The 15,662-nt window shown below is 41.3% G+C and overlaps 1 protein-coding gene across 2 annotated transcripts in view; it reads right to left on the bottom strand.

Annotated features, from left to right (window-relative positions):
• Positions 1 to 15,662, bottom strand: part of DRC11 (dynein regulatory complex subunit 11) — a 120,839-nt gene that overhangs the window by 93,765 nt on the left and 11,412 nt on the right. For both annotated transcript variants that reach the window (XM_075934044.1, XM_006127447.4), the window contains exons 2-5: positions 14,092 to 14,419; positions 12,452 to 12,571; positions 10,427 to 10,618; positions 9,707 to 9,778 (exon numbers count right to left, since the gene is read on the bottom strand). In XM_075934044.1, coding sequence (XP_075790159.1) covers positions 9,707 to 9,778; positions 10,427 to 10,618; positions 12,452 to 12,571; positions 14,092 to 14,419 — 712 coding nt within the window. The remainder of the gene's footprint in view (positions 1 to 9,706; positions 9,779 to 10,426; positions 10,619 to 12,451; positions 12,572 to 14,091; positions 14,420 to 15,662) is intronic.

Genomic DNA, 15,662 nt, shown 5'->3' with positions numbered 1-15,662 from the left:
GAAGGATATAAACAATCAAGAAAAGAAGCTAGTTGATAGGGTACAACTAAAGATGAAGAGATGAAATAAAAGAAGCACACAGTCAACCTGTGGAACTCCTTGCCAGAGGATGCGGTGAAGACTAGGACTTTAACAGGGTTAAAAAAAAAGCTATCTAGCCATTGATGGAGCTAACGTCCATGAATCTATTAGCCAGGATGGGTAGGAATGGTGTCCCTAGCCTCTGTTTATCTGGAGATGGATGACAGAAGAGGGATTACATGTTGATTACCTGTTGTGTTCCCTCTCTCTGGGGCATCTGGTATTTGCCACTGTTGGCAGACAGGACACTGGGCTAGATGGACCTTTGGTCTGACCCAGTATGGCCTTGCTTATGTTCTTAAGTCTTAATGCCTCTCCTCCATATTCAGCTTTCATTTTCTTGTTAGGCTATGAATAGTCTCCCAAGGGAAATGTTAGAAACCCCCACCACTTGGATCAGTTAAAAAGAACAGCGTTAACTTAACATTAGCGCATTTTTTATAACCAAACCCGCTGTAGTGATTCCTGAGTTTAATAACTAATTTTTGTGCATTCACAATTGTATTTCCCTATTTTCTTAATAAGAGGCTTTTCTTCTACTCTTGCTTTGTGAAAGATCCGGACAACTAAGAAAGAAAAATGACTGCACACGGTAAGCGCTGTTTCCTTATGTAATCTAAGTTTGTTGGGTTTTTTTTTTTTTACATTAGCTACAAAAACTGTAATCTTTAAAACAAAATCTTTAAATAGGACCTCCAGCCTTCTCAAATTGAAAGTAAATGTTAGGAAAAATGAGTTGAACGTTGCCAAGGATGGTACAGTTGTGAATAAGAGAATTATTTTTCAGTCCTCTTGCTTTACAAAGGAACAAAGCCAGTAAGACCATACGTCACTGGAGCTTGGTTTCTGTGGACCTGAGTCCAGAAAATTTCATTTTTTATGTCACCTTAAATGTCACCTGTTCGAGATAGTATCACTAAACCTATTTCCAAATGTTGAGGCCTAAATCCCACCCTAAAGGCCTAGAATCCTAGAATCCTAGGGCTGGAAGAGACCTCAGAAGGTCATCAAGTCCAGCCTGCTGCCCAAAGCAGGACCAAGCCCAACTAAATCAGCCCAGCCAGGGCTTTGTCAAGCTGAGACTTAAAAACCTCTAGGGATGGAGATTCCCCCACTTCCCTAGGTAACCCATCCCAGTATTCCACCGCCCTCCTAGTGAAATAGTTTTTCCTAATATCCAAACGAGACCTCCCTCACGGTAACTTGAGCCCATTGCTCCTTGTTCTGCCATCTGTCACTACTGAGAACAGCCTCTCTCCATCCTCTTTGGAACATCTCTTCAGGAAGTTGAAGGCTGTTATCAAATCCCCCCTCACTCTTCTCTTCCAGGTCTCTCTGACCTTGAAGCTGAGTTTTCTTTGCATGCATCTTTCAAGAGGACTATAAAGGACAAATGTTCAGGGGACTCTAAAGGAGACATGCGGCATGATCTACCCATCTTGAGTGTCCAAGGATGCAGGGGAAAGGAAATGCTAAAAGGCTGTCCCTCCTTCCTGGTGGTTGCCCCCCATGACAACATAGCTCCGAACATCCCCAGCTATTAGAGCATCCAAATAACAATCTTTGAATACTACCAAACAGATCAATATTCCCTGGACAGTTTCCAGAATCCTTAAAGTTTTCAGACCTATCACATGTATACTTACTGCACGTGTTAAAAACAAAAGCCAATTTCTTTTTTATGTCGTTTCTCTGAATGCGTTTTATGCGGCTGCTTTAGACTCCTAGGGAGGCACTCTGCAGTCAGAGACGCTAATAAATAGCTTTTCCTTGGGGCAGAAGCATTTTTTCCTTCTTAAAGAAATTTCTTTGGCCATGCAAAATTCAAATTTGCTCACTCGCCTTATAAACAGCAACTCATTTAAAAACAAATTACAAATATTAGATGGAGACAGTGAACTCAATAATGCACGATAGCCACATCAGCTATAGAATAATGCATCTTAATGAAGGCTTCCCATGTGAATAAACCATTATATTTACAAGCTTTCCATGGTTAATGACCCAGAACTGGATAACGAAACTCACATTTTTAGCGAGGTCCTCTGTCAGCAAAGTATACATATTAATAATTGATGTTGTTGTAAAAATAGGCCATAATTCGGTGCTTCCTGAGTTTGTGGGAAAATAGGACTGCATGGCCCATTAACTTAAAATGCTTATCTAATGTTTGATGGGCTTTGTCTTTTAAAATCCTTGTTTAAATTAATAAGGGAAAGTGGACATTTGTCTGAAAGAATGTTTTTCCCACTCATCAGTCACAAGTACACTGAGAGAACTGCTTGCTGTTGTGTTCTTTGTGGTGTCTAAAAAAGAATTTAGGTTTTGCGAAAAGAAAAATACCGGGCAGTAGACGTTCCCTACGATTTTCCAGGTAAGCCAATGCGATGAATGCTCCCCCAGTGTTCTGTTTTTTGCTTGAGAACTCACATGTGCAGACCAACCTTCTCAAGGTGGAAAAGTCTTCCTCTTTATGCTTAGTCAGCTCAACTGCTCTTTCCACCCCAGCCTGCTTTATTGTTCATTATAAAGCACTTAGAGGTGTGCAGGCGGGCTGAACATGCTTGCGGCTACAGTTCTGCATATAGGATGCCCCATGCTGTGGAACTAACTGCTCTTCAATTGTTCCATTAAGATTACATTTAGGGGGGAAATGGCCTTCATTTCAGTAAATAAATATGTTTTATGTTATTTCATATTTTAGGAGTATGGTGCCTGAAAGGTAAATTTACTATGTTTTTATTATCAGGTATTTTTTGCAGACCTCAAATCCAAATCACACATTTTTGTGGGATTTTTGCTGTATGCATTGTCTTTTGGATAATTTTAGCCAAAATGTTAATCTTTAAACAGAGTCGTGTACAACAAAAATCCATTAAACTAGTAAGTCTGTTTCACGTCTTTATGTTGGACATTAGGAAAAACCTCCTAACTGTCAGGGTGGTTAAACACTGGAATAAATTGCCTAGAGCGGTTGTAGAATCTCTATCACTGGGGATATTTAAGAGCAGGTTAGACAGACATCTATCAGGGATGGTCTGCATGGTTCTGGGTCCTGCCATGAGGGCAGGGGACTGGACTTGATGACCTCTCAAGGTCCCTTCCAGTTCTTGTGTTCTAGGATTCTGTTTGTCTTATAATACCCATCTGTAGCAGAAGATACATTTCTCAGCAGAATATATATTTATTCAGAGCCTGATTAAACACTCCTTTATTCATATGAACAATTCCACTGAAGTTAAAGAGACTACATGTAGAATTGCTTATTAGTCCGAGCAAAGGAGTTCACAATTCAGCTTTCTAGAGGTCTAGTCTTTCTCAAGCCAGTTATGCTACTGAATTTTAAACATTGGTTGCCTGGACATTCTTTTAAAAAGCTTACTGTGTCATTTGTTATTTAGAGTTTTTCTGTGTTTCTCAATATTTTGCTTTGAAGAATGAAGAACAGGTTTTAAACCAGTCTCTTATTTTACTAAGTATTTGTTCATAGATCTTCCATTTTAATACAATGCAAATAGTGATAGCCTCGACGCACCATATGAATTTATATGACTGAAGCCCCAAATTAGGTACAAAATGGAATCAGAAAGTGAAATGTATTGCATTCATTAAAGCTTCCCACTATAGGATTCACTCCAATAGCTTTGCCAATTAAAGTCATTGTCACATGCATTCAAACAATGGTATTTATTTGTGGCAGGAGGCCTGGTCAGGCAAATACTGAAAACAGCTCAGTTTTATGTCATTATGAAACTTACAGTACTTATTAAAAAGATAAAAGGAACATTAAATTTGACATGGAATTTTTTTAAAACAATATTCATAATGGTGTTATTTTGTACAGTCCTGGTGGTATTTATTTCAGATATTAATCCCGGGGACACCGCCAAACTTATTTTGCTAAGACGTTAATGCATGTTTTTGATTTTAAAAGCCAATTGTTTAAATATCAGCATAATTTCATTTAAAAAAAAGGTGCAACAGCAGAAAATAATGGAGATGACTTTGTGTTGCTTTCCAGCATCTTACAAGTTTGACACTAAACCCATAAAATCACATTAAATGTAGGATAACACTGTTCAGATTTTACAAACATATACCTATGGGGATGTAATACAACCCCCCCCTTTGTGTGAGCTGCTCAAACATAACATGGGTTATAAATTAAACCAAAATAGCATTTAAGATTCATGTTTAATAAAAACAGACTTTTGGGCACCCTTCAGCCATCCTATTTATTCACTTCAGGAGCCAAAGAATTATTTTATGCTCCACTTATTTATAGAGTTTGCAGTTTGTTATATCCAATCTAATTATTTATTTAGCTACAGCCTCCAATGTTTACTCAGAAGGCTATTCTGGGGAACACTGATTTTTTTGGAGTGGCTGAAATATATTTATTAGGAATTCAAAGAATAAAAAAAGTCTGGCAAATCCAGACCCACAGAGAGAAATACAGCTCTGACCGAAGCCAGCATGCCTAAATTAGGGTATGTTTAGAAAAGGTAAGGAGGGAGAATATAGTTATTTAAAAGTACACAATGGCTTTCATTTGAAAATCCACATGAAAGGAGGGGAAAACTCCTCTAAAATGCTATGCAAAATTGTGTATTAGCCTATGTTTCCCCTTAGACTCCCTTGGGGTAGGAGCATAAATCATTGTGGAAAAGCACAGTGTCCAAGTTGCCTAGCAGTGCACAACAGCACATCAATAAGCACAATCCCAACAAACAAGGCCGCAGTCTGTAAATCATTTCAGCATGTGAAGTGCTGAACTTCAATGGGGCCGGCTCCTCGTGCTTAAAGCTAAAATGCATGGAAGAATTTCGGGACCAGTGGGCTTAGCAGCCTGCGGAATTGAGCCCGGCATCTCGTGCAATCCATAGTGAAACCCATACATCATAGCTGGTTTCAGATAGTCCCTGGGTGCCCATTCAAGCAACTCCTTACTTATATTCTCTACCGACAAGATGCATAGGCCAGTCAGCACCAGTTGCTGCTCCAAGAACAGATCAAATTTGCAGCATGGAAGTTTGTTGGGTTTTCAGGATGTGATCTACTTTGGCTTTCCTTCCTGCCCTCTCTTCTCTGACTTCTCCTCTCTTCCCGTGGACCAGACTTGTGTAGAATCAGCCAATTTGCAAAGCGTCTTTAATAACTTTCCATGTTAACAGGTTTCCCACTTAGCCCTACTAGGTGGTGAGGATCTCCACAGATGTAGACCCTCAACCGTTGATGACTTTACAGGATCAGGCTCTATTCTGAGCACCGCGCCCATTGATTTCAGTGGAAGGCGCACCTGTGTTAGCAAAAGAAGTGCACTTCAGCTGCTTTCCACCACTTCGGTGAAACAAAACAGCCATACACACAGGTTACCCAGCCAGCTAAGCTAGGTTTACGGCTGCTTTGGATCACTGCACCAACACAAACCAACTACGGCGCACTGGTGAATCTGGCCCCCCATGTCTGAAGTCTGAGCACTATGCTATTCTTGAGTTACAGGTAAATAAGAGAAGCTAGATAGTAGCTTTCAAAAAATCAGAAATATGGCACATGGCTGGCCTATAATTTTAACATGGCTGGAGGAATAAAATAAAGGTTTCTGCACATTTTCAGGGCAATGCAAAGTGGGTGAAACTTTAACTGGAATGTCAATGGCTGAATTAGCAGTAGAGCAGGAATGTGAGGAAGACCAGGAAGCACGTCAGGAGACAGCTATAAAGATATATGTGTTCCTGGTCAGGCTTTGCCTTTTCAAAAAATGGAGCAGGTTTTTCAGATCAAGATTTATCTGAGATTTGGAAAAATGTGCTGAGGGAATCATGCTTTTTCTGTAATTAAGCTCTAATAAATAATAACAAGAACCTCAAGACTTTGTACTACAGCCCAAAAAATCTCTCTCTCTCTCTAGACTAAGGACGTCTACTCTGTCATCAAATAAAACAAGAAATAAACGCCAACTCCAGGAAACTGACAGAAAGTGTTTCTGTCAGAAAGGAGAAATAAGCGCTGACAGCGAAATGCATGAGCACTGTTAATTCAGAAGCAGATAGACTGACTCTGGGACCATCTTATTTGTGTATATTCTTATTAGGACCATATCGCTGAATATCCCCAAAAGTCATTATTAATCATTTAAAGCTTTTCAATGCCTTCCTCAAAGTCCCATGTAAATTATGCTACTTTATACTTATAATTTCAACTCCAAATGATTACTTCAAATGTCTTGCAGTACAAGTCCAGACTTGCTTGTGATGAGCTTAAGGTAATGGATGGCCATGTCTTCTAATTTATCTAAATCTTAAAGTATTAGAAAAGCAAATTTGAGATGTTTACACATAACGACCTGGGATAATTTTTTAGAGAGCTGTCATGCTCATACATCAAACGGGCCTGACCTTTGGAGCTCCCCGCTGATCCATCAATGTGAATAGTTGCCTTTTGCCACTTGTTTCCCTTGAGGCCATAGCGAGGAATATAGCATTAAAAATGCAAGAAAAACACCAACCCAATATATTAAAATATTGGAAGACAAAGCACCTTTTATTTCCCCCATAACCCTCAATTAGACATTTAATACCAATTAATGGCTCTACTGAGCACAGAGTTGCAAACATCAACTCTATTGAGCCTAAAAACTGGTCGGAAAGTGAAGAGACTGGATGTTGTATCAGGTTTTAAGCTGTCTTGCCCCCTTAGGGGCAAGCGTTTCCCCATAGGCTACAATACATTGCTGTCCTCACACCCATTCTCAGTGTGTAGGCCATAGTGAAAAGAGGATGTAGCTGTATATCTAATTACACCTGATCATCTGCTAGAGACCGGAATCCTCTCTAAGCAGGTCTACACGGCAGAGGAAAGGTTGGCTTAAGGAATGCAACTCTAGCTATGTAAATACTGCAACTGGAGTCAACCTACCTTAAACCAAGCTTGGCACCCTCTCCATAATAGGAATTTATAAGAATGCCCAGACTGGGTCAGAGCAAGGATCCATCCAGCCCCGTATCCTGTCTTCCGACAGTGGCCAATGCCAGGTGCCCCCAGAGGGAATGAACAGAACAGGGAACCATCAAGTGATCCCTCCCCTGTTGCCCATTCCCAGCTTCTGACAAACAGAGGCTAGGGACACCAGCTCCCTAGGCTAGGTCGACAGAAGAAATGCTCCCATCGACTTTTCTTACTCCTCATGATAGCAAGGAGTACCTGCATCAAGGGGAGGCACCCTCAGCATTCGATTTAGTGGGTCTTTACTAGACCCACTAAATCAAATCCTGAAAGATCGATCGCCAGAGTGCCACATACACAATGAGAATGAATATTACTGTAAGGCACTATTGTAAAAGGCTGTTATTTGAATACAGCAGCAACAAGTGCATTGTTGTAGTAGACAAGGGGACCTGGAGAAGGATGTGGCACCTATACTGTGTCATATACAATAAATACTACAGAATGGTGACAGCCAGGACTAATGCATCGGAGACAAAAGAGGACGGTTGGAAAAGTATGGGGAGATTCGCCCCCTCACAGCTAGCTGCAGGGAGCACTACAATTTATTCCAAGTTGCTGCTTCCAAGAACAGCTCAATCTAATTGCCTTCTGTGATGACACAATTGGCTCTGCGAATATGGGGAAAGCAGTGGATGTGATACAACTTAGCTTTAGAAAAGCCCTTGATATGGACTCCCATAAGATTCTTGCCAGCAAGTTAAAGACCCCTGACATGGATGAATGAACTAAAAGGTGAACAGAAAGTTGGCTAGCTTATCGGGCTTAGTGGGTAGTGATCAATGGCTCAATGTCTAGTTGACAGTGGGTATCAAGCAGAGGGCCTTCTGGGTTGGTTCTGGGGATGATTCTGTTCAACATCTTCATTAATGATCTGGATGAGGGGATGGATTGCACCCTCAGCAAGTTTGCGGATGACACCAAGCTATAGAGAGAGGTAGATATGCTGGAGGGCAGGGATAGGGTCCAGAGTGACCTAGACAAATTGGAGGACTGGGCCAAAAGAAATCTTATGAGGTTCAACAAGGACAAGTGCAGAGTCCTGCACTTGGGACGGAAGAATCCCAAGCACTGCTACATGCTGGGGACCGACTGGCTAAGCAGCAGTTCGAGAGAAAAGAACTTGGGGATTGCAGTGGATGAGATGCCGGATAGGAATCGACAGTGTGCCCTTGTTGCCAAGAAGGCTAACAGCAAAGTGGGCTACTTTAGGAGGAGCATTGCCAGCCAATCGAGGGGAGCGATTATTCCCTTTAATTTGGCACTGGTGAGGCTGCATCTGTATCCAGTGTTGGGCCCCACACTATAGAAAGAATGTGGACAAATCAGAGAGAGCCCAGTGGAGGGCAATGCAAATGACTAGGGGATTGGGGTGGATGATTTATGAGGGAAGGCTGAGGGAACGGGGCTCATTTAGCATTCGGAAGAGACGAGTGAGGGGAGATTGGATAGTGTTAGAAAATGCACCTGAGGGGAGGTTCTAAAGAGCATGGAGCTCAGCTGTTCTCAGTGGTGGCAGATGGCAGAACAAGAAGCAATTGTCTCAAATTATAGTGGGAGAAGTGTAGATCAAATTTTAGGAAAAAATATTTTATGAGGAGGGTGTTGAAGCAGTGGAATGGGTTATGTAGGGAGGGGTGGAACCTCCATGCTTACAGGGGGTAACTCCCAGGCTTGGCCAAAGCCCTGACTGGATTCGTTGAGTCAGGGTTGGTCCTGCATTGAGCAGGGGGTTGGACTCGATGACCTCCTGAGGTCTCTTCCAGCCCTAGTCATTTATGATTCGGTGAAATTTGCAATATGGACGTTTTTTACATTTCTGGGAAATGAAGGGAACAGTTTTATTCCTGCCCTCACCTTCTCTGGCTTTTCCCATAGACCAGACTCATAGAGAGTCAGCTGCTGCTAGCTGCAGGGAGAAGCTCTATAAGCTAGGCCCGGACAGACTAGGGGAAACATCCACCTTCCTATTCTTGTAGGGAGGAGATGGTTTACCGTCCCTAATTATGGGTGAGGGAGAAACTCCCCCAGATATTTCGCATTCTCCACCCCTCCTGGTCTAAAAGTTCACTCTGTACGTCTGTTTTGCTTTTTTGACTTGCCATGCCAGGTGCTCTAGGGTTCTGTTTTGCCTCTTCCCTCCCACATGAGCTTTGGGGAGATATTTATTTGGCAGCTTCTTTCTGGTCCCCAGCCCCACACACAATGGGAATGGCCCTGCAAAAGTGTGAGGAGAAGACTTGACAGGTTCAGCTCTGCTTCAGGGATAAGGCACTTGAGTGCTGAGGCGTTAGTAACAGAAGGCTGGCTGACATGAGTACCATGCTCTGCCGTGCCTGGGTCACACTCGCTAAATTTTGGAGCGCAGCCTGTCTCGTCTCACATCTGCAGTAGATACGGCACTAATGTACATCATGAGAGTTTATACTAGAAGAGAGATTGCCCAACTGCTGCACCATTGGTCATTTCAGTCGAGGTCTTTGGTCTCCAAGACCTCTTTAGCATATGAGTGTTAGCAAATGAATTTTTCCCCCCCCTCCTGTTCATTTACAAAAAACCCCAAGGGAAAAGGGACCACAATCTTGAACACAGTTTATATTCTTTGCCAAGCAAAACTTACCATCCCCAGAAATATCATTTCCTCCTCTCTCATTTTCACTGTATTCTTCCACTGCGTAAATCCACGCCAAACCTGAATTGTAAACACAACGCTAATGAGATAAATGGGCCTTGTTACAGCTTCCTTTACTGCAGCAGGCACAGGAAAAAACAAATAGAGGAAGGAAAAACAGACTATACAATTGAAGCAATTACTGCTGAACAGGTTGCCATCTGCGGTATTATTTTAAACAGATTCTCAAGCCTACTCTTCCCCCACCCCCCTGCACATGTGAAAAGCATAACCGTTGGAAGCGGGTTTAGAACTAGGGGCCCACTATACTCTCACTGGAGCTCTGGGATGCTGCAAACACGCAGGTGAATATTTTCTATGTGGAGCAGTGGCCTGTCTTTCAACGCCATGCTGACTACACTGTTTTTGCAGGGTTGTTTCTTTCTGCTTCCGCAGACACATGAATCACTTACGATACATTTGGATCATGGGGTATAGCTCCGTTTGGGCCCCAGAAACCTCCTGCCACTGCAGGACCGTTCCTTTCACTTTCATTTCTAGTGCTTTGTCCGCTCTTGTTTGGAATGGCCCCAGGCTGGGGTTCCAACCAGCTACCCAGGCAGGCTGCTGCCAAATCAGAATGTTCTGTCTCGTGAGCTTCATGCTGCTCGTGTGAGCAAAACACATCGTCAGTTCCCCCTGCATTTTACTGACAGAAACAAGACTCGCCTTTTGAATAAGAAGTGCAGCAGCCTCCAAATCTGGACCTTTTCCTCCCTGGAGTCTGGCCTGTCTCTCTCTCTTTTCTTCCAGGTAGATTTGCTTCATGAATGAAGCCCTTAGGCGACCCTGGCGGGCCCTCTCCGAAATCTGGATTACTCTAATGACTTCTTCGAGAGGCAAGGGCTTTACGTATTTCTTCTGTGGTACAGAGAAAAGCAGAGATAAATGGACCTGCTAGCAGAATATGTAGAGCTTAAAAGTTATTTCCTGAATCCTTTTGAAAATGGATGTGCCTTTGATTAATTCTACTTTAGTTGGCAAATTGAATAGCTCGTGATAACCTGGATACATTTCACTAAGACAAAAACAATCCAAGACAGAGAGATGAAAGCTATACCTAAGGATCACCTAATTGTAGTTTTGACAGTTTTGGCATTTTGATAATTGTACCAGAATCTTAATTAATTTGTGCCAGGGTCTTCTATAACCAACATACCATTCTGTAAGGTAGATTTGAGGGGGTGCAAGGAGTTTCTGATGACATAAAGATAGTAAGTAAGAATCGTTCTTACTGTAGATTATGTAACGAATAACTTACAAATTGTATTTTGTTTTGAAAAATAAGACTAAATATCAGTATGGTTAAACTCTATTAAACTAATAGATTTCTCAAGGTATATATTGACTTCCCCTTATTTTCCTCCTAATATCTGACGATAAGAGCTTCTGAATATGTCCCTGAAGCCTAGAGTTCCCTTCTCAGACAGGTGAAATTTCCCCCCTCTTCTGTTACTGACATCCACAATTGGTTACAGTTTTGTGTAGAAATAATGAGTTGAGCTCACTGCATTAAATTTTAAAACTGGGTTTCCCTACAAGGAAAAAATACATAATCTATGATTACACAATAATGACATCCGTAAAAGGTCCCTGCTAAACTATTGAATTTTTAATGCACATTTTGTAACAGTTTTTATTGCATGCATATAAGAATACAGTAGCCTGTTAGCAGACAGCCAGAATTTTCTATATATGATGCACACGGAAGTCAAGAATACTCAGTAGTAGTCACAGTGGTAGTATTTGAGCACAGGAAATCGATGGACAGAATTAATTTGAAGTAGAGCACAGCACAAACTATACAAACTGTGCTAATAAAGATGATTTATTCAACTTTACGTGCCTCCCCGGTGGTAACATGCTAAGAGAGAACTGCCCGTCAGTTCCACTAGAGTACATAAGGTGAAAACTCTTCACTCGCATGTAATCTGGCTCCACATCAGATAGGTTCATCCTTAATAGGTCACTTTGGGCAGAGGAGGTGGGAAGAGCAAACACACTTTAAGGTGTACAGGGACTGAGACAAAGGATCTGCATATGAAAGTTTTTGTTAGCTCACTATGAAATTCACCAGAGTGTTTAAAGATACTTCCCCTCTCCAAGGATTATCTTGGCGCTAAATTTCAGTTTTCCTCTCCTAGCTATGGCAGCTGCACCAAAAAGATCACAAGAATTTTTCAGAATGTGATAAACAATTGAAAACGGGAGGTTAGAATACTAATAGTTATGCAACATTAACTGTGGTTTCTTTTCTTGTTATGGACCCTGACACAAACACTACTGAAGTATGTATCTAAATTGATATAAGTGGGACTAGTTGTGCAATAAAAGATAGCCATGTGCTTAAGTAGCTTGCTGAACTGAGGCCAAAATGCTGCCCTTCGATTACTTTCCCAGCCTAAAATGAAGCCAAATTATTTTGCAGAGTTACATTGTTAATATTCTCAGACTGACGACATTTCTCCCTGGGGGTGGAAAGAAATGTACATTATGTTTCTCTCCTCTTGTGATTCACCCGGTGATGCACTTGAGTAAATATATAATACACAAATATTTCTCACATCAATGTTTCATGATGGACTGGTATGGAGAAAATCTGTCTGCTTCACTCGGATGTCTCTAACATGTTCAGTGACAAAGTCAAAGGATAGGCCGATGTCTGGATAATTATGGTACCCATGGCATACTAACCAGTTCGATATCTTGTAATCCAGCATTAATTAAGATCTGAGCCAGGATTTTCTCCCTCTCTCTCAGCACCTTCAGCTTCTCCTTTAGAAAATACCTTGGAATAGGGATCTCTATGTGTTCCTACAGAAGAGAAATATTCAGGGGACACGGTTAGAGCTGTTGCTTATTGCCTTAACGCCTTTCCTTTTGGAGACTATTTAAATTGGTCTAAAGCTTCAAGAATTTCTAGGAATGTTGTGTGACTTGACCTATGTAACAACCGCTGTGCTACTACTTGGCAATTGCTCAAGGTCTAATTCAACAACAACATATTAACCCAGTTTCACAATCATGAAAACCCAGTTACATACGGGTTTCCACAGCAATTTTTAAAATGGCGCAATTCATTTTTATCAACTATTTTGAACATTTTAGGGCTTGCTAGTATTTAAAAATGTACAGATAGTGACTTCCACTGAATGTAATACACTCATTATTAACTCCCACATTATTTAATCAACAAATTGAAAAACAAATCAGTTGTACTACCTTGTTTTTATTACTAGGAGTTAATATCAGATTAATTATATAACCTCTTCACTATTTCTAAGGGAGCTATCCCTGTGATATTTAACCACCTCTCATAATCCAGAACAAATGGAAATATCTACTCAAAAAGTCTGTCTTTACTCATAAGCAAGTTTCTAGCCATCAGATGTGTTACTTAGCAGTTCCTTGCCTTATACTTATTCAGAGATCTTTGAGGATTCTTCTTTCTCTGCATGGTACAAGCGAGTAGAGACAATTCTTCCAAAAGTATGCAATCACTAGTAGTATGTATCTTAATGGCAAGTACGAATTTAATGAAAATGCATTAAAGAGACAAGGTGAGTGAAATAATACCTTTGACTGGATCAACTACTTTTAGTGTAGAGACAGTTTTGAGGTTACACACAAAGGCAGAAGAGCTTTGTGAAAGTTTGAAAGACTGAGGCCAAGTCTACACTAGACCTGGAAGCTTGGCTTAAGATTCGCAACTCCAGTTATGACGAGGTTGGCACTGTCCCCACAGCGGTAGGCCAACAGGAGCAAACACTCTCATTGGTTTCCCTTACTCCTCGCAAGAGCAGGAGTACTGGCCACCGGCGTGGGCACCCTCTGAGTTCGTTTTAACAGGTCTTAACTAGACTTGCTAAATCAAACTCTGGAAGATTGATCACAGCAGCGTTGATCTTCCACGGAGTGAAGACAAGGCCTAACTTTTCATCAACAGAAGTTGGTCCAATAAAAGATGTTACCTCTCTAATATCTGGGGATTAACATGGCTACTATGTAAACACTGCAAACATGAAAATATACTGATAGTTGTCTTGGAACATAATGACACCATTAATAAAGATTTTATTAAAGAAATGGCAATAATAAAAGTCAGTTTGCTTGAGCAAATCTTTTAGTCTCTGCAGAACCGTGGCTGTCACTTCAGATGTGGGCAAGAGCATGGTGAGATGAAAAGGTACTGGATGATGACAAAAGTAGCACCAATTTCTAGCTAAAGACACTGGGAGATCCCTTATGTTTCTCTGCTTTCTTAAGTCTAAATTGGGCAGTGCGACGGAAGACTCAAGTGCTAAGGAACAGAGTTTATGTACATCAATACCTACCGGAGACAGCTTAAGATCTTGCAGGATGTCATCAAAGTAATGAAACTCTGAGTTCTCCAGCACCACCATTTCATTCTTCAGCTCCAGGATACGGCCCATCACGCCCTCCAGTACTTGCCGAATCACTAACCGTTTTTGCGGGTGAACGATTTGGTCGTAAGCAGTCTCCAAGTTACGGAAAATTTGCACATATTTGATGTAGAAAGTGGCTAGAGTCTGGAACACTGTTACACGATCCTTCTGTGGCTTTGGAAGCTTATCTTCTATCTCCCTCTGAAGCAGGCTGTTGAGGGATTCTTGGGCTTCTGCCCACATTTTATTATAAGTGCTAGTTGAAAAGAAAAAGAATATTTTAGCTGCACATATGAGCATTGATTAGCATACCATTGGAGGCACAGTTCCTGAGTGTCTCAAAACTCTGGAAGTGTGGATGTCTCACCAATGCAAGAACTGACATGCATTTTCATCCAAAAATTATTAATCAAACTTAGCTAAACCATATTTTAAAGCAGAGATTATATATTTCAGTAGTTAATTAGCTATTTTGTTATTGTTCCTAGTAAAGCAGTTTTAGAATAGGAATTTTACATTTATGATTTCATAACATAAAAAAGTTAGAAATCATTGGAGTTCATCACAAAATATAGTTGGAATCATAGCTTCAGTCTAGCAATGAGCTCTCTCTGGACAGACCTCTATGCCTACATGAGACCCCACTAACATCACTGTGAGACCAGAACTGGAGGAACGTACTTCAAGCATCACAACCCTGCTTCCTCGATTCAATGCAATTAAAAAAAATAAAATAGGCTCTCCTTTTTATTCTCTTGTCAGAAGCTGGATTGCAGCACCATCAAAAAAGAGTTTAAAGGTTATAGTAGTGGTGATGGCATGGTGGACATGGAATTTATATCACTTGCATCTTGGAAATTATCGATTCTGCCGGGAATTGCTGGTATTTCTACAGGCTGTGACAATAATAGCAGGCTTTTCGTTCCATCCAGCTTTACCAGGACAGATGCAACAGCCATGATTGTGAAGGATCAAGGGAGGTAGTGTGGCATAGCAGATAGGGTCCTGAGTTCAATGTCCCAGCTCTGCCACTAGTCTGCTGGGTGACCATGGGCAAGTTACTTCGCCTCACCATGCCTTGGTTTCCCCACCTCTAAAATGGGCATAATGATTCTCACCTCCCTACATCAGTGCTAGCTGTTATTTTTAAAGAGTGCCAACACAGAGTATACTGGCACTTGCTATTGTAAGATGGAAATTGGAACATAGGAACGGGCCCCTGGTTAAAGAGGTATTCTATGGAGAGTGTTAAGTCTCAGAGCCATGTTGGAAATCCTGAACTATGAAAGGAACTGCCATTCACAAAGGGTTGGAACTCTGCTTTCACTGTTCATCATCAGTCTCTCAAATGCTGATGTCTGACAGCTAGTAAGATAGGCAAATAATACGGGAAAGGACCACAGATGACAGAATGTATCATCTTGTGGTTAAGACCTTGGTCTGGGACTCAGTGTATATGCATCAGTTGCTAGCTCTGTCATAGACTTTCTGTCACTTAA

Source organism: Pelodiscus sinensis, chromosome 7, assembly GCF_049634645.1.
Source record: "Pelodiscus sinensis isolate JC-2024 chromosome 7, ASM4963464v1, whole genome shotgun sequence".
Lineage (NCBI taxonomy): Eukaryota > Metazoa > Chordata > Testudines > Trionychidae > Pelodiscus > Pelodiscus sinensis.
Note: the sequence above shows the minus strand (reverse complement) of the source record. Positions and strands in the feature narration are given on the sequence as shown.